Source organism: Pan troglodytes, chromosome 16 (assembly GCF_028858775.2).
Source record: "Pan troglodytes isolate AG18354 chromosome 16, NHGRI_mPanTro3-v2.0_pri, whole genome shotgun sequence".
Classification (NCBI taxonomy): Eukaryota; Metazoa; Chordata; class Mammalia; order Primates; family Hominidae; genus Pan; species Pan troglodytes.
In genome coordinates, this window is record NC_072414.2 from 83,915,640 (window position 1) to 83,935,312 (window position 19,673).

Below are 19,673 nucleotides of genomic sequence, written 5' to 3' on the forward strand. Positions count from 1 at the left end.
ATTAATACAATGGACTTAAAGTTGTTTTCTTATTATCTTTATTGTTATTCATATCCTTTTAAAAGTGTTATTTTTAATTGTGCATTTATTTCATCAGAGAGTTGCCTTTCTAATGTTTCAGGAATTTTACAAGGAACCCCCACAGAGCAGCCAAGGCCCCAGCTCTGGTTATCATCTGGTTATAACATAGGATTCGGTTGCTCGGGCTTTGCCAATTCCAAGCTTTTGGTCATCTGGCTCAGTCCATTTGCATAACTAAGTTCTTTTTGTTATGTCAAAGAACCCTAAGATGCCTATCTTCTATGTAGATTTTCATTCTTGAAACTTGATACCATTCCTGGAAATGGTAAATTCTAAGTTTTGTATATCTGCCAGTTCTTGACTTATTGAGCTTGTCTGTTAACATTATTAAAAACTTATGCATCCCCTATTATTATTTTATTCTGATGAGTTGGGCCGCTTAGAGGTTTCATCTCCTACGAGATGAGATTGAGCCTGATAATTAGCTCTCTTCTTTAGGACAGCTGGCTAATTCATCACCTTGGAATGCAGTGTGAGGCTCCCTGCCCACCTGTTTCTTTTGCATGCCGCCACGGCACTGATCAGTTTTTCCTAGACGTGGTGTAGTACCTCCTTCCTCTGGGACTCTGTGTCTTATCTGTTCTGTTTGCATAGGTAGAAACAAGTAAACTGCATGTCAGATACTCCACACTTGATGATCGCAGCAGCACAGACTTCCCTAACTTTAGTCTAGTCTCTGGGAAACCACCTCTATAATTTTTGCTTTATTTGCATTCCACCTGAACCATTATGCACTTAAGACTTCTCTTTAAATAACTTTAAATCTACTTACTTTTTGTAGCCTAGCAGTGTCTTAAGCCATAACAGCCATGAAACCACGCATTTGATGTATCAGCTGTATTTCAGCTTTGTTGTAAGGACATATTAAAATCATGGCACAAATATTGAAATGACAGGGTTGTCCTGGTGCCCCAGAGCTCTCTTGTACACTGCCAGGATACGTCATACCATAATTTAGGAGACTTGGCTGAAGACCACATGCCAATGATTCTGATTGCTGGGAATATCCAAATAATGTGCTTGTTTTCAAAGGATTTTTAAAAAACGAATCTCCTATTTTAAAAGCACCAATATAAGGGGAAGTCTTAGTGGCATATGAAACCACATGCTTTAAGAAAAATAGAGTAAAATAAAGAAAGAATGAAGTACAAGACCTCAACAATTCCTGCTTTCCGGCTCTCTCATTATTTAAAGTGGTGCGTGAACCTCAGAGCACTTTTGCCCATCACCAGCTCTCATAGAAGCCCTGAGCACCAGGACTGAGTGGGAGGCTTCTTCTAGGGTAGACTGGGTGATGAGAAGAGACCCCCTAAGGAGAAGGAAACACATTCAGCAAAGATCTACAGGCAGAGCATTCTTGTATAGGGAAGACCTCCAAGGACAAAGACCTGGGTGGGGTGGACCTGGGTGCAGGTGAGAAACAGCAAGAGCCACTGGGGCTGGACTGGAGGGTGGGAAGAGGAGGGGCTAGGGGGTGTGATCAGATCACTGAGAGGCAGACCTCGGGCCACGGCACAGCCTATGGATTTTGACCATTCCAGGGTTTTGAGCAGGAAACTGATTTGAGCTGATCTCGCTGACTGCTACTCAGGGAATTATTATATTGGATCAAGAGTGAAAACCAAGACCCCAGTTGGGTGGCTCTGGTGGTCTCCAAGTGAGAGCTGATGGAAATTTTGCCAGAGAGGTAGCCATGAAGATGGCAAGAAGGGGTTTTATTAGGCATGTACACATTTTGGAGAGCACAAGAATTTCATATCTTTCTTGAAACTGTTAAGTATATTTTCTTACACACATATATATATAGATCCATCAATAGGTATATTGACATATACTTAAATATATTGATATTTATACTTTATTTTATATAAACACACACACACACTTTTTTTCTTTTGAGAAACAAACCCCAAACCCTTTGTTAGTAGAGGATGAAAATATCTTCTGACATTGCTTTAAAAAAATTTTAGTGTGTCTAGTGAACTGTAAGAAAAGTCCTGGTATAGTCTCTCCTGTTTTAGTAGAAGATAGTAATTGGCAACATGTCAGTGTATGCTTTGAAGCCAGAGATTTCACAATCATGGATGACTTATGGGGTGTAGATTTTGGCCTTAGCAACTGGGTACCTCTGGATGCTGTTTGCTGAAGTGGACAAGAGCAGGCCAAGAAGGGGCCTTAGGAGCAGGGGGCTATAAGATGGGAGCACAGGGTGTGACCTTGACCCTGACCATCTGCCTTTTCTCTCCCTGCAGTGATCCCGAAGGTCACCAAGCACCTGCTCTCAAACCCTGTGTTCACCTGCATCATCCTGGCCGCCTGCATGGAGATTGCAGTGGTGGCTGGCTTTGCTGCCTTTTTGGGGAAGTACCTGGAGCAGCAGTTTAACCTCACCACCTCTTCTGCCAACCAGCTGCTTGGTGAGTGTGTCCTTAGGCCTCCTGAGAGGGTCGGGGGAGGGTGTCCTGTGTGTAAGGCACTAAAAATTTACTGAGCCCTGCTGAAGAACCCCACTCTGCTCTGGGCCTACAGCAACAAGATACGTGTGGCCTCTGTGCACAAGAAATTTAAAGTATATTCTCAGAGTAAGATTTGCCTGCCTGGATCAATTGCTAAAAGCACATGATAATAAAGAGTGAAAATATGAAATGCACATTTGAGAGGCCAGTAAGTTGATAGATGGGTGTGAAATGGGAAATGTGGGGAAGCTGTGATGAAGAAGGATAAATCTTGAAAGGTTAGCAGGTTTTAATCAGCCGCATAAAGCAAGAATATTCTTGGCAGCATGAAACCCATAGTTAACTGCAGAGCTTGGAAGCCATACACTCCCTACTCCTCCCTGTGCCCACAGCAGACATAACTAATGGATCATGACACTCCTTCTCCCCAAGGTCAGGCATGGCTTTACAGTTCTTTAAATCGTAGACTACAGGTTTCTACTCCCAATTGTTCAGAGTTGACATACTAAAGAAAACCAATTTGCACTCATGAGAAGCAGTGTTGCTCAGGCAGGGTAAGGAATGTGGTCCTGCAGCATGTCTTAGTTTGCTTTTTGTTTTGTGACAATATATCATCCTTTACTTCAAATGACAGGAAGCTGCATTTGTTGAGTTAATCAGCTGAGATGTTGATAAGTAGTGGACACAATAGCAACAGACATAGCCGTTAAACAAGAGGGAATAATCAACAATGGCTCTCAGGTTTCTGGCTTGGAGAGCTTGTGGTACCATTTGTAAAGACTGGAAATAACAAAGAAGAATCAGATCCATGCAAAGTTTCTGGATCAGACCTGAAGCTGTTGAGTGTGAGATGCCCATAGCATATCTAAGTGATGTCCAGTATTCAGCCGAGGGGTCAAGAAGGGTCTCTGGGATGATAATCGATATTATGTGTAGTAGTGGAGGTTCAGTTGCCTCAGTAAATCGATGGTAGTTGAGGACATCGGAGTGGAATTTACATAGGAAAAAATGTGTAGAGTTAAAAAAAGATAGGTGAAACCCCATCCTGAAGAAATAGAGGAGTCTGCGGAGAAATTTAAGCTACAGCACCCAAAAGAAATGCAGAGAATGTGGATCATGGAAGTCAAGGGTGAGATGATTCCAAGAAGAAAGCAGCCATCTGCAATGTGAGCAGTCAAGCAAGGTGAGGGACCAAATGTCTCTGTTGGCTTTAATGATGAGGACAGTTTGCAGCCTGTGTGAGGGCTGTGTCCCTGAAGTGGCAGTGGTGGCACCCATTCTGTGGTGTGGAGGGCAGCCCATGAGAGGGAAGGAGTAGACAGTGAGCACGGGACTTAGCCAGGGGAGAAAGGAGAGAGGACATGGCCTGTGGCATGTGTTGGAGTCGAGGGAGGGAGTGGTGACTATGTGGTTGCTGGGACAGGAAAGACTTGAGCAGGTTTCTCAGTGGAGGGAAAGGAGCCCACAGCTGGAGATTTGCAGCAGAGAGAGGGAATGTGGTGGACAGCCCTTGACAGAGGAGCTCACCTGTTCTCCTGAAAGAGCAGAGGGAGGGACACGTGATGGAAGCTACTGAGAATGTGGTGATACAGCCAGGCATGGGGGCAGCTACAGCTCCACAGACTTCATCTTCTCTGTAAAGTAGGAGTCAGATTGTCTGCTGAGAGGAAAGGGAAGGTGATGCTTTCTGATCTTCCCCTTTAAAATCTCCTGTCATGTCACAAGATGGCCAAGAAACAAACACAAAGGTGCTAGCCATCATGAGTCATCAGAGAAATGTACATTGGAACCACAATGAGGTGCTGCTAAACATCCACCAGACTGATAGCACCAAGTGTTGGGGAGGATGTGGAGCCACTGGAACTCTCATACTTGGCCAGTGGGAATGCAAATGGGTGCCGCCACTTTGGAAAACTCTTTGGCTGTGCCTATTAAAGCTAACCATATGTCTATGCTGTGACCTGTCAGTTCCATTTCTGGCCATCTATCCAACAGAAATAAGTGTTTATGTTCACTCATTTACATAGCATATGTAATAATGTCCAGAGCTGTTTTATGCATAATGGACCCAAACTTGAAACAACCCAAATGTCCGTCAATGTAAAATGGATAAATTATGGAATGTTCTATGGTAAACTATTACACAGAATGAGAAAGAAAGAACTTTGATACATGCCTCAATGTGGTTGAGTCTCACAGAGTTGAAAGACATGAGACTCAAAAGAGCACATGTTTAGATGAATTAACAAGAGGAATAGTTAATTGAGGTGACAGAGGCCAGAATAGTGGTTACCTTTGGGGGAAGCTAACTGGGAGGCACACCAGGGAGCCTCCTGGGCTGCTAGAAATGTCCTAAGGTTAATCTGAGCTGTAGTTACAGGGGTGTGTACAGACGCAAAAGTTCATCAGGCTGTTCCCTTAAGCTCTGTGTACTTCACAGGACATAACATATCTCAGTTTAAAAGGAAAAGTAGGCCAGGCGTGGTGGCTCACACCTGTAATCCCAACACTTTGGGAGGCTGAGGTGGGTGGATCACCTGAGGTCAAGAGTTCAAGACCAGCCTGGCCAACATGGTAAAACCCCATCTCTACTAAAAATACCAAAATTAGGCGTGTCATCCCAGCTACTTGGGAGGCTGAGGCAGTAGAATCGCTTGAACCCAGGAGGTGGAGGTTGCAGTGAGCCAAGATCGCGCCATTGCACTCCAGCCTGAGGGACAAGAGTGAGACTTCGTCTCGAAAAATAAAATAAATAAATAAATAAAATAAAATGTAAAACCCTATCACAATGATATGGCCAGATTACCACCCCTCTCCCTGGGAACTGCCAGGGTACCACAAGTCTTATGTTTTTCTTTTACACAAAGACCTCTCTACCACCCACCACTTGGTCAATTTTACCACCAAGAGGTATTGGCAAAATGCAGTCAGCCCTTTACTTTAATATCTGCCCGACAGAGACAGGGTAAAATACACCTCTTTATAATTAAAGTTGTAACTTCTTTGTTATCCCCAGGATCTCAGGTTTAGCCCTTCAGCACCTGAAGAGTTTCTCTCTCACCTGCTGACTTCTCTGCTGCTTTTTCTTCCATTTTGATTCCATTTGCACAGTTGGGCAGTGCTCTGTTTCAGAACAGATGCCTACATCTTCTATCGACAAACAAATCAATAGTCTTCAGGGCAGAAGGTCAAAAAAACAATTCTGCCTTATTGCGCCTTTCTGTCTCCCAGTGATTTCTGTCTGCTGGTGTGCTTGGCAGGAGGCACCTTCTCCTGCGCTGGGCAGTCCAGGCAAGCAGCACAGGTGCCCTCTGTGTGTGCCCTGCCCTTGGCGACAGTCCAGTCAGTGTGGACGCTGGAGGCTGGCTGCAGGAGGGGCTGGCAGTGGGCGGTTAGAGAAGGCAGACTTGGGAGATGAGGCCCAGGCAGTCATCCCAGAGCATCAGCACTGGCCCCCCTTCCACCCCTTGCGAAGTCATCAGCAAATGGGGCAGAGCTCAGAGAAGAGCAACACAGGTGATTAAGGAGCTGGTGGTGCTGATTTGTGAGTGAAGATAAAAAGGACTCAATCTGCATAGGTTAACGTAATGAGAATGGAATTTCAGGGAAGTTCTGATCACCGCCTAGAGTGTTAAGGACAACACATACATCAGGGAGGGAGGGGGCCTGACGATGGCTTGGAGAAAAGGTGTGAAAGCCTGTGATTGCCATGGTTACCATCCTTGACAGGTGACACCCCCACTGTCTCTGCCAGGAAATGAAACAAAACACAGGCCTGCTTTCTGGGTGTGGGCATGTTGTCACTGATGTCCATTCACACACATCCAATCTGTTCCTTAGCTCATTCATTCTGAAAATAATACTTGGATGCCCACTCCGTGCTGGGTACCATGCTAGACACAGAGAACCTAGGCGGGACTGAACAAGACAAAAAGGGTTTTTGTCCACAGGAAAGCTGTATCCTAGCAGAGAGAGAGAGAGAGAGCAAGAAACAAGAAACCCAAAAATAAATGAGGCTGCTTCAAAGAGCTGAGAGAGCCATGAAAACAGTACGGAATCTCAGGGTGGGGGTGCATGGCTCTCTACATAGGGTGGCCTGGGAAACCTGTCTGAAGAGAGTAGGGGCCAGCCAAGTAAACACATCGGGCAAGTGTCCCAGGAGAGGGAACTGCACGTGCAAAGCCTGGGGAAGCAGAACTGTTTGGCCTGTCCTAGGGAGAGAAAGGAGGGACAGTGGCATGGTTGGGATGGGCAGTGCGGCGCAGGATGAGGATAAAGAGGCACCCAGGAGCTGGCTCATGACATCACTCCTATACCAAGGGAAGAAAACCAAGCACAGATACTCCAAGAGCAGCAGATGATAAAGAGATATTATATGTCCTTTTAAGTATGACTTGTGCTGTTTTCTTGCAGAGCTATACCCCCTTATTATATTTTCTCATCCCAATATTAAAATTAATTTGCATTCCCTTAGCACATACCAGCTGGTTAATGTAGTCAGTTGACCTAGAGGTCTGTTGATTGGCAAGAAGGCAGCCTAGACTGGAAAATTGGCCATGCATCATCTACATGGTAGATAAATGACACGTGGCAATTGAAAGCTGAGTTTTAGATGAGATGAATCAGAATGGAGCAAAACCAACGCAGGAGCTTGGAACCCTGGGATCCTTTGGTCCTCCTAAAATGCCATGGTCTCTGCGAATCAGAAATAACAGGTTATTTATTTATGGTCCTGCTCACTTGCAGATAGCCCTGGGTAGAAGAGAGAGAAAGGAAAAAATATATATGCCATTTATTCACCAAGAGCTACAAAACATATTGATTGATGCCACTTCCTGAGGGGTGGCGGAGCTGGTTCAAACACTCTCTCTATGGCCTGGTGAATTCCGTGACCTTTAGGTTAAACAGCCTCCGTACTTTCCGTGAAACCCTCCCTTCTTGCCTCATTAGAAGACGAGGAGAAAAATCCCTAAATGATCTCAAGTCCACTTCCCACATCATCTCAAAAATGCTCACAGAGCACATCACTGCTCCATGATATGTACCCTCCCGAAGGCATGTCTGTGTTCCCAGTCTCTCTGACTCCATCTCTTGGTAGTCCCCTCTTCAGCTTGTGTTTCTCCTGAGGGTGCCCCACTTAGCAGGACAGGTGCATGCACTTAGATTCATGAAGCAGAGTTGCTTTATGTCTGTCTCCCCCAGTTCTCCATGAGCTCCCTGGGGGCATAAATCAGGCCCTTCCTGAAGACTCCAGGGTCCCATGGAGGCAGTGACACCACAGTGGGGTCATAGGGCATTCACGGGACTCAGCCTCAGGCCTGCTGCCCGCCTGTCTGTAGACTGGCCCCACCTTCCCTGTTCACAGCCCTGCCCCTCTATTTTCCTTCCAGGGATGACTGCGATCCCGTGTGCTTGTCTGGGTATCTTCCTGGGAGGTCTTTTGGTGAAGAAGCTCAGCCTGTCTGCCCTGGGGGCCATTCGGATGGCTATGCTCGTCAACCTGGTGTCCACTGCTTGCTACGTCTCCTTCCTCTTCCTGGGCTGCGACACTGGCCCTGTGGCTGGGGTTACTGTTCCCTATGGAAACAGGTGAGTACTGGCAGTGTCTGCCGCCTTCCTGCCCGTTCAGGGACCCTAGCAGTCTCCCTCTGCAGTAGGTTGAGGGAACCAGCTTTGTTCCTAGTGACCTGAGGAGACGCATCACGGCTGCCTCTGCATCTTACTGTCCACGTTGGAGAATCAGTAGAACCCTCTGGGCTGAGAAAGCAGACCTTTCCACTCAAAGGCTGGGAAGCACTGGGGGAGAAGAGAAGCCGTTTCCTCCCTGGCAGACTCACATCACGATTTTTGGCATTTGACTTTAGGAAAAATGTGAAGAGAGAAAATAAAAATTTTAATTCAAAATTCAGCTCAAAATAAAAGACAGAATTGATTTGATTTCAACAATTCCTGAAACTATCAGAAGCTGTCATTAGGCTCACATGGCAATTATAGGATCTGGCCCATGGCAGGTATTCTTAAGTGTAGGGACGGAAAGGGGGAGAAAAAGGGAGGTGGAGGGAAGGGAGGGAGGAAGAGAAGGAAGTTAGTTCTCATAGGACCACTTTTCTTTCTTCCTAGTTTTTATCCCAAGACTTGGGACTAGAGTCCAGTGAGAATTGCCCTTAGAGGGAATTATGGGGAGTCTTCAGCTATCCAGTGTCAATAGCTGTCCCCTTTTCCACATGGGACTGAGGCTGCCTTGGAAATCCAGCCTGGAGCATCGAGGCTGAGGCATGGCTGGCCTGCAGGTTACCAGTTTCTCTCTCTTAGAGCCAGACTCTTCCTCCAAGCAGACCACGAGGCCTGCTTCTGCACTTGTGCCGGAAGATGCAGTGGAGCCAGGGCTTCTCTGCCACCCACAAGGGTGAGCAGGCAGAGTGGGAGAGCAGAACAGAGGCAGCTTTCTGTATGTCTGTGTACAATCCAGGCACCATGTGCCCCTCCTTCCCCTTTACACCATCACGGGGTTGCCCCTTCCAATCCCTGCCCCAGCCTGGCCCCGACTTCGTGTTCAGATATGTCTTCTTCCCGTTTGCACCTGCTATGCATAACAGCTGTCTCAAGCAGCAGACTGCTCAACTCCCAAGTAGTAAAGTGTAGTGGTTAGGAGCACAAGGTCTTACTATAATGACGTTATTCTTCCATGAAAAAGAAAAGAAAAGTGTATATCCTACAGTCAGACAGCCCTAGTTCCAGTGCCTCCTCTACCATTTATGACTTCTGTACTTTTGGACAAGTCACTTAACCTGGCTGTGCCTCGGTTTCTTCTCTAAAGCCCATGGGGTTATAATGAGAATAAATGAAATAATCCATGCAGTACTTTGAATAGTGCATGACACATAAATTGCCGGGTGTCGCCATCGTCACCTTTATTATTATGAAGTGCTCTGAGCCTTAGGAGACATAGCTGAAAATGATCAGACTAAAGAAGAGACATTTCCTCTCTTATAGAGCTAATACACTCACTCTACCCTTTTGTTCTTTTTTCAATTTGCTTGCTCTAGATAACTTTGCCTTTAATGATGCAAAGGAAAATTAAAACATCTTAGTGTTATTTTTCTCAGGACATTGAATCAATTAGACAATAATTATTGAAGTCAGTCTGGTTGAAGCAGTGTAGTAAGTAAGCATCATGAGGCTTCCTGACTGTAGGGGAGGAATAAAGCAAAGAGACAAGAACCAGCCCAAAGAGGGAAGAAGTTAAATCCTCAGTGGTGCAGGCATAGCAGTGTTCAGGACAGGGGGATAAGCTGAGGCCTTAGCAATCAGGAGAGGCATCGTGGAGGGGGTGGCCCTGAGCAGTCCCAACTGCCACCAGCCCAGGGGGCACATCAATACCAGTGATAAAAAGCATCTTCCTCCTCGCTTCATGAGAGGGGCTGGAGTGGACTCAGCTCCCACCCAGCCCACCACCCAAGCTGGCATCATTGGCCAGGGCACAACCCACGTAGCTCTCAGCAGTGGCCCTGGGCTGCTCCTTGCTGGACAGGATAGGTTAAGGTTGGTAAAGGAAAAGGGAAGGGGGAACCAGGTAACAATCCCATAAGCAGGGTACCACGCGACTCATCACAACAGAGGCAAAAGGCTGTCACTGGGGGCATCTGATTCCGAATTGACCTGTTTCTAATGGCTTCCATGTTTCCTTTCTTTTCCAGCACAGCACCTGGCTCAGCCCTGGACCCCTACTCGCCCTGCAATAATAACTGTGAATGCCAAACCGATTCCTTCACTCCAGTGTGTGGGGCAGATGGCATCACCTACCTGTCTGCCTGCTTTGCTGGCTGCAACAGCACGGTAATGGGATGGGGCAGGGGATTCAGGCAGCTAAAGTGGCTTAAAACCCAAGTTTTTGCCCAGGTTGTTCGCCTTCCCTGTGACTTTTTCTTAGCTGTTGCCTTGCTGTAGTGGAAGATGTTCCATCAGCAGGATGAGAGGACTGATTCAGATCTTCTTGCTAAATCAAGTGGGTTTGTAGGAAGTCTCATTGGGCAACTGAAAGTAAAAATTCAAAGGAAGCTGTATATATGGAACCAAAGGAAAAGATGGTGGTTCAAGGTACTTGCAGAGTGTCAATGGAATAGGATGTCTGCATGGGTAGTGAGCTCCCCATCACCAGAAGTATATCAAGAGAGGCTTAAAAACCATTTATCAGGAAAGACTTCTTCCAGACCTGAAACACTCTGACACCAATTCAGCTTCTTTCCTACCCAGTTTGCTTTGCCATTTTCCTCCTAACTAAATGCCTCCCACCTCTTTCCATGTTCCTGACACATTTTTGGGAGGAGGTGGGTTGCTTTTTCCTGCTTAGCGTGGATTTTACAATTGGCTGTCAGCCCACAGCTTTCCACGCTCTCTCCCTGAAAACCTGATGCTAAGTGACGGGTCATCCATTGGTGCTGATCCCACCTTCCAGGAGTCCTTGGCACCTGCCCTGTGGAGGCCCCGCCCCCATCTCTTGCTTGGACCCGAGCAGTAGGTCCTACCTGGCCTCCCAGGATGGCCCCTTATGTCCTTCGTTTTCTTCAACACTGCAGTCAGAAGGGTTTCTGTAACATAGCAAATGACCCTTTCTCATGCTACTCTGTCAACTAGAAGATCAGTTTTAGGTGCCACGTGTCTTCAGCTCTACCTCCTTTCAGTTTGTGGTGTTCAGCTTCCCCCATACAACCTGTCTTTTCATACACCTCCCTCCAGCTGGACAGGTCCTACTCACCGGTCAGTAGCCTCCTCCAGTGTCCCCTCCTCTGAAACCATCCCTTCCCTTTTTATCTTTGGGGTTTTTCTCCCTGAAGTCCTTTGGTACCTCTTTGTCCTAAAGACACTGTTCTCACTTTATTACCGTGATTTGCTAGAAGTGTCTGTCATCTGCTCTGGTCTTTGGATTTCTTAAGCAAGGGCCAGCACCCAGAAGTACTCCATGAATGTCTGTGCAAGGCATAGTGGGAAGGAAAATATGAACCCCCAGTGGCAGCTTTCAAGGGACTTAGAGTTGAGATCATTAGCTGCTGCTTCTTCCTACATCTTATATCTTTCAGGAGCAGCAATTTCTCTGAAAGAAGAAAAATGGATCATTTATTTTCATTTTCAAAGATTTCATTTTTCCTTGTATTTAACATTTAGATTCCTGGCCAGTTATTAACATTTTCTATAGAGAAAATAAATCACCATGGGGGGTGGGTGGGAGAAACTGATTTTTTAAAATTAGATGATAAAGCAATTTCTTTATGTGAGTGGAAATAAATTTTAAAAGAAGGGATGGGCCTTGAGAATGGTTCAAATAAAAACACAAGCCATTATTTTTCATGACAACAATTTCATTAACATTTTAATATCCAGAAAGTTACATTATAAATCAGTCTCGGTTATTGTCCTGTTATAAGAATTAAATTGACTCAATATAGTCTAGTGTCCTGAGACCAAATGAGTCTCTATTCCAGGGAATGCACTGACCAAAAAAATTATCTTAAAAATTGCATTTCCCCTGATCTTGCATGTACAGGAGTCTTATTGAATAAGAGCCTTACCAGGCCCATCTGTGGCTGCATCCCACTGCTGAAACAGCAAAGCTGGAGAATACAGTTATCAGACTGCAAGCTTCTCTGCTTACCTCTGGACCTACTGTTTGTCCCCCAGACACCTGCCTTTTATTCACATTACTCGAGGCCTCACATTGTCTGCTGGGGTGTAGGTGAGGCAAGGAGGGTATTCTCATGCAATTGCAATGCAGAGACAGAGAAACCACCAGGCCCCAGAGCTGGGGTGAGGCATACAGTGCCTTCCCTGCAGAGGCAGATCTCTAGATGCCCTGACTTCCAACAAGTGGATGAGGGATTTGGAGACCCAGAGCAATGCTTATCCTGGAAAGGGACCCTTGTGACAGTCTAGCCTTAAAAACAACCACAACCATAAAACTTGCAGCAGCAGCAGCAAGCTTTGTCGAGAGCCTATTAAGGTCCAGGTAATGGGGACTTCCGTGTGTCACTCGTGGCCCATGGCAGCTTGGCCCAGAGTCAGAGAAATCTCAGGCCAACATCCAAAAATGAGTGAAAAGCAATTTAAATCTTTTAAATCTCTGCTGCAGTATTTTGAGAAAATGCCAAATGGTGGCTATATTCCTGGTATGTGTACTCCCTCCCTCGCCCCCTTTTTTCTCCACTCTTCTTGTCTCCAAGTTCGGGGGGGGAAAAAAAAAACAAAAAAAACTCTTTGACAAGCTAAAACCTTTTGCCTCCTCCTTTTCACAGTGATCGCCTGGAATTCTCCACCTTCCCCAATGTGAGTTCAGCCATTTTCCCTGGTTTCATCAATTCTTCCACCCACGGCCTCAACCCTGTGTATATTATCTCATTGATCCTCCCAGCACCCTTGGGAAATAGGTGTTCTTCTTATTTCCTGAATACAGATGAGGTTAGTCACTTGCCCAAGGCCATGCAATAGGAAGTGGGGGATCTGGCTTTTGAATGTAGGGTCTGTCCAATGTCGAGTACACATGGACACCAAGAAAGGAAAAATAGTGTCTCCCTCTGCACCTCCCCTAAGAGGTCCACCTTTTTTCTACCTCTTCAAACATGCACTTCTCATTCGAGACATTTATTTGGCCTTTACCATCTGGCCCTGGCTGCCTCTCCAGCCTCAACCTCCCTATTCCTCCCACCTCTTTTTTTTTTTTTTTTTTTTTGAGACAGGGTCTTGCTCTGTCACCCAGGCTGGAGTGCAATGGCACAACCTCGGCTCACTGCAACCTCTGCCTCCTGGGTTCAAGTGATTCTCCTGCCTCAGCCTCCCAAGTAGCTGGGATTATAGGCACACACCACCACACCCAGCTAGTTTTTTATATTTTTGGTAGAGACGGGGTTTTTCACTGTGTCGGCCAGGCTGGTCTTGAACTCCTGACCTCAAGTGATCCACCCGTCTCGGCCTCCCAAAGTGCTGGGATTACAAGGCCTCTCACCTCTTAAAGAGCCACTTGGTAAGTGGAACTTGCAGTTCCCCAACACATCAAGCTCTCCCTGCCCCTGGGCCTTTGCACGTGTTGTTTCTCTTATCTGCAGCAGTCTCTCCCTTCTAAGCTCTGTCTTATCTCTCAGGGCTGTCTCTCCTTCACCACTGCTGAGAAGCCTTCTCCAGCTCATTGCTTCCTCCAGGGCTGTGTTAGTGCCCTTCCTGCAAACCCCTATTGCCCCTGCTCTTGCCTAGCAAGGCTCTCACCTCACCTGTTCTAATGGCTCATTTACTCTGGCACCTCCCTCATTAAGCTGCAGGGACAGGGGCTCTGTTACGGACCCTTGCATTCTCACTGTCAGCCATGGCTCTGGATAAAGGCCCCAGGCTTTCTCAACACCCAGCTGGAGGCCCTGTACTGACCTCAGAGAGCCCCAGGGATCCAGGGGTAATACCATTCTCTTGTTTAGCAGTTGGCAAGTGGGTAGGTTGGATGGTGCCAGTTTCAGTACTAAAGACCTGATCCTTGCTCACCACTCACCACTTTATCGTTTCCATCAAGACGTGAAAATTCCCCATAACTCAATTAGATGTAAATAAGTCGCTCATCAAATAATTCTGATTATAGGGAAATCTGATTAGTGTTAGTGGTTTCCTGATATTAAACTTTTCTTCCTGCTCTGGATTGGATTTTTTTTTTTTTTCTTATATCTCCTTGAGTGATAGCAATGGAAGTTTCCAGGCCTGCATTTAATGTACGACTTCTAATTCTTCTCACTGCATATGACCAGGAAGGGTGACCAAAAAAAAATTGAGTTAATTCTGTAAATTTCCTTTGGCGTGAATATATGGTCCAGATTGTTTCTGTACCTTTCACTTTCAGAAGTAATTATTCCAACAGAAGCATGTTAGTATGCTGTGGACTGATTGCTGTAAGTTGTATCCTTTTGATGTACTAAATAATTGACTAGAAAAAAAAAAAACTTCCATCAGCCACCAATAGAATGTTGAAAGTCAGTATGAGTCCAGCACTGCAGTTTGTAGGGTACTAATGATAGATGACTAATTCATCCCCCCCATTCCAGGCAACAAATATTTATTGAGCACCTGTTTCAGCGAAATGCCAAGTAGGTTCTGTGGCGGGGAGGAGGACAGCTCCATTATGGGCCCAGGCAGGCAGCTCATGGTTCAGTGTGACGGGTCTCAATACAGGCTGCACCTTAGGATCACGTGGGAGCTTTTAAAACATGAGGCCCCGCTCTCAGAGATTCTGATTCCCTTATTTTGGAGTAAGATCCATGCATCAGTATTTTTTTAACCTCCTCAAATGTTTTTGATTTGTAACCAGGATGGAGAACCGCTGTTCTAATACAGGGCTTCTCAGTCACGGCACTATTGACATTTTGGGCCAGATAATGGATTGTCATGAGGCGCTGCCCTATGCACTGTGTGTTTAGCAGCATCCCTGGGCTCTCCCCACCAGATGCCACCCCTGCCCTCCCCACCCACAAGTTCCGACAACTGTAAATGTCTCCAGACATTGCCACATGTCCCTTGGGGGATATCATCACCCCCAGTGAAGAACCACTGCTGTCATAGAAGGGATGAGGCATGTTCTATAAATTGTGTCTTTCTTGAAAAAGGTCAGCATCTAAGCTGACACTGAGTATTCATCATTCAGTCTCTTTTTTCTTCTCACCATGACCATATTTGCCCACTATAAAAACCAACTGGAGAGTTAGATATGCCATATAGCAGGGGTCCCCCACCTCTAGCACCAGTGCCAGTCTGCGGTACTGGTACTGTTGGGAACTGGGCCGCACAGCAGGAGGTGAGTGGCAGGTGAGCAAAGCTTTATCTGTATTTATAGCCGCTCCCCATCGCTCACATTACTGCCTGAGCTCTGCCTCCTGTCAGATCAGCAGTGGCACTGGATTCTTATAGGAGCATGAACTTACTGTGAACTGCGCACGTGAGGGATCTAGGGTGCATGTGCCTTAGGGGAATCTAATGCCCGATGATCTGTCATTGTCTCCCATCATCCCTAGATGGGACCGTCTAGTTACAGGAAAACAAGCTCAGGGCTCCCACTGATTCTACTTTATGGTGAATTGTATAATTACATTTCATTATATAATACAATGTAATAATAGAAATAAAGCGCATGATAAATGTAATGTGCTTGAATCATCCTGAAACTATCCCCCAGACCCCACTGGTCAGTGGAATAATTGTCTTCCACAAAACTGGTCCTTGGTACCAAAAAGGCTGGGGACCTCTTCCATAAAGCATGTTGCAGCACAGGAAACAGTGTGTCTGCCCTAAAGATACATTTAATGTGGCCTGAGCCAAAGTTTAACTGGGCCTCCCTGAAAAAGTTGGAAGATAGCTATCATGGGACCTGCAACCCAGTAGGGCAGTGGTTGGCTGGAACTGAGAAGCGCTGGCCTTTTGGGCAGGACATTTGCTGTCTACTTAGACACAGCCCCCACCACTGGCCATCCCTTACACCTGAGCCATTTTTTAAATTTATGTTTCCTGTCTGGTTCCAAAGGCTTACAGTTTGCAGCCCTCCTCATATAGCCTGGCCCTGTCTGCCAGAGCTGATTTAAAAGTCTGTACTTATCCTGGTAATGGCTTGTCAGAAGGGACTTGTGACTATTCTGAAATCAAACCCTACTGGGTCATCGCCACCTGGGACACCTGACATATCTCAGGCCCTCTGCTAGGCATTGTAAGTGTAGAGATGAATAAGGAAAGGAGCTCATGTTTACTATAAAATGAGATGTCATATTATTAATAGAGGTATGTCCAAGGGAGCACCCAAAGCAACACCTAACCTTACCTTACAATATAGTTAAGTGAAAAGAACACATTGTAAAATATATAGACAATAATCCCTTTTGATAAAGAAACCTCTAAATATATGCATATCTTTGCATAAAAAATATTGGAAGAACATATAGCCATCCATTCGTAGATGGATACTTCAGGTTAGGGGCTGAAAAACTAAATTTTGCTTATTTGTTTCCAGTTTTTGTGTATATTTCAAAAATATCTAAAATGATTATCACTTTTCCAATGAGGAACAGATTTTTTTAATTTAAAAAATCCAACATTAAAGGTTAGGTGGTTAGGTTAGGTTCTAAAAGAGGGAAGCAGCTGTGTAGACAAATCAGTGAACTTGCAGTATCAGGCCTGCTGGGGTAGAAATTGGCTCTGGGTGGGGCAGGGGTGGAAGGAGGGAGTGGGCATGTTCTCCACTGGGGGATGGGGTGAATGAGACCCCCATCTCTGAAAAGATGTAAAAAAAATTAGCAGGGCAGGTGGCTCACTTGAGCCCAGGAGTTGGAGGGGGAGACGTGGCAAGGGCCAGGCTTTCATCATGAAGGGTAGTGGGTGTTTGGTAGCCAGGCATGGAAGGACATTCCAGCCGGAAGAGTGCACAGGCTGAGGTGTGACAATTTGGACCTCATGATGCAGGCAGGTTTGGAGTTGGAAGAGAGAAAGCTGGAGGGAGAGATGGAGAGGCCCCGTGTTCCTTCAGAGTTGCAGTCACGCCTTTCACCTTTCCGTGATCTCCCCACTGTGTCCTATGTTAGATAGCTGGAGCAGAGTGAGCCTTTCTGCTCCCCAAATAAAAACCCCCTTCCTCCCCTCAGCAGGAGATAATTGAGATCTAACAGGATGTGCTCAGGCTCACGCGCCACAGGTTACCGGGGTGCAAGGTGGAAGGAGGTCTTGCTATCATCTCAGAATTTTTCTCCCTGGCCATTATTCTTCAGCCAGTGACCCCGCAAGGGAAGAAGAGATCGTATTTCTTCTTGCAGTTTTTCAGTGTCCCCTTTGCCTTGATCTTGTAGGTTGCCATTGGCGCCCTTTGTGATGAGATCTGAGGGTTATGTCTGGAAATACCAGCTTTGGTTGAACCAATGAAGTGAAGAGATGCTAAGCTACAAAAAGACAGTAATAAATGACAGGAGACTGTCTGAGGAACGTCAGTGAATTATGAGAAAATCCATAAGTGTCTGGGACTCAGGGAAGTATGTTGCCATTCAAAGGAAAACACCCCACTTTATTGTGGTGGTGTCCCACGTTCTTTGATATCTCAGCTATTAGAACATCAGGTGCAAAAGATCAAAGATCTCACAGGCAAAAGCAGGAAGAGCATGGCCTGTGGTGGTACTCCCCGGTAAAGTCCCTTTATGAACATTTCTAGAAACTGCCAGAGCCAGGCATGGTGGCATGCCTCTGTAATCCCATCTACTCAGGAGCTGAGGAGGGGAGGAGCACTTGAGGCCCTAAACTTGAGACCAGCTTGGGCAACATAGTGAGACCCCTATCTCTGAAAAGATAAAAAATGAGGCAGGCAGGTGGCTTACTTGAGCCCAGGAGTTTGAGGCTGCAGTAAGCTATGATCATGCCACTGCACTGCAAACTAAGACCTCATCTCTGAAAAAAGGAAAGAGAAAAGAAATTTTCATGTATCTCTGCTAACTGCTTTCAAGGAGGAAAAGCAAAAACAGTATTCCAGGGGCGATCCTCTACCTTTCAAGTTTCCATAGAAGGCTCTTAATACAAATATCCCCATACCATCCTCTTAGAAAAATAATCTTTTCACCTTGAACTTCGCTTCCTTTGTACAATTAATAGGGATCGATCATCAGGATTGGATGTGGGGGGAAAATAACAAGCAGAAAACAACTTTATTTGCCAGTATTTTTGAAACACTGCTGAGCAGTATCTTGTTCTTCTAATACCGGCTGTCAAAATAGCATGCCGACTGCTTCCTTCATCAATAGAAAACAAATCCAAGATTCCAGAGAGTCATTTTTCTATTTTTGTGGTCTCTAGCCTTCTTGTAATTATTTATTCTCATCATTGTATGTGAATAGAAACATTTCTCAATTGAAATTAATGACTGAAGGTGGAACAGAAATACAGTTTTCAGTGATGTGCTATTCTTTCATTGATTTCTTTATTTTATAACATTTTCCATTTTGAATACATTTATATGATTCAAAAGCCAAAAAGTATAAAAAGGAGGATATGAGGGACTCTCCCTTTCACCTGTGTCCACTATTTACTTCTTCCTCAACCTGCCAAATAGATGATTGCTGTCCTCGGTTTCTTGTACATCCTTCTGGATTTTTTACTGCACATAAAAGGCCCTATTCTGTACCTCACTATTTTGTTTGGCTTTTTCAGTTAATAGTTTACCTGGGAGTTATTTCTAAATTAGTACATAAGGGATGTTCTTCTACCTTTTTTATGGCTATATAGTCTTCCATCGCGTGGACCAAGTAGTCTGTCTTTTTTTTTTTTTTTTTAATTATACTTTAAGTTTTAGGGTACATGTGCACATTGTGCAGGTTAGTTGCATATGTATACATGTGCCATGCTGGTGCGCTGCACCCACTAACTCGTCATCTAGCATTAGGTATATCTCCCAATGCTATCCCTCCCCCCTCCCCACAGCAGTCCCCAGAGTGTGATGTTCCCCTTCCTGTGTCCATGTGATCTCATTGTTCAATTCCCACCTATGAGTGAGAATATGCGGTGTTTGGTTTTTTGTTCTTGCGATAGTTTACTGAGAATGATGATTTCCAATTTCATCCATGTCCCTACAAAGGACATGAACTCATCATTTTTTATGGCTGCATAGTATTCCATGGTGTATATGTGCCACATTTTCTTAATCCAGTCTATCATTGTTGGACATTTGGGTTGGTTCCAAGTCTTTGCTATTGTGAACAGTGCCGCAATAAACATACGTGTGCATGTGTCTTTATAGCAGCATGATTTATAGTCCTTTGGGTATATACCCAGTAATGGGATGGCTGGGTCCAATGGTATTTCTAGTTCTAGATCCCTGAGGAATCGCCACACTGACTTCCACAATGGTTGAACTAGTTTACAGTCCCACCAACAGTGTAAAAGTGTTCCTATTTCTCCACATCCTCTGCAGCACCTGTTGTTTCCTGACTTTTTAATGATTGCCATTCTAACTGGTGTGAGATGGTATCTCATTGTGGTTTTGATTTGCATTTCTCTGATGGCCAGTGATGATGAGCATTTTTTCATGTGTTTTTTGGCTGCATAAATGTCTTCTTTTGAGAAGTGTCTGTTCATGTCCTTCGCCCACTTTTTGAT

At 45.4% G+C, this 19,673-nt stretch overlaps 1 protein-coding gene across 12 annotated transcripts in view; it reads left to right on the forward strand.

Moving 5' to 3' along the window:
- The window catches only part of SLCO3A1 (solute carrier organic anion transporter family member 3A1), a 321,311-nt gene that overhangs the window by 267,161 nt on the left and 34,477 nt on the right, over window positions 1-19,673 (forward strand). For all 12 annotated transcript variants that reach the window (XM_510602.7, XM_009429867.4, XM_003952731.4 and 9 more), the window contains 3 exons: window positions 2,334-2,498; window positions 7,928-8,126; window positions 10,235-10,373. In XM_510602.7, the coding sequence (XP_510602.3) occupies window positions 2,334-2,498; window positions 7,928-8,126; window positions 10,235-10,373 (503 nt within the window). The remainder of the gene's footprint in view (window positions 1-2,333; window positions 2,499-7,927; window positions 8,127-10,234; window positions 10,374-19,673) is intronic.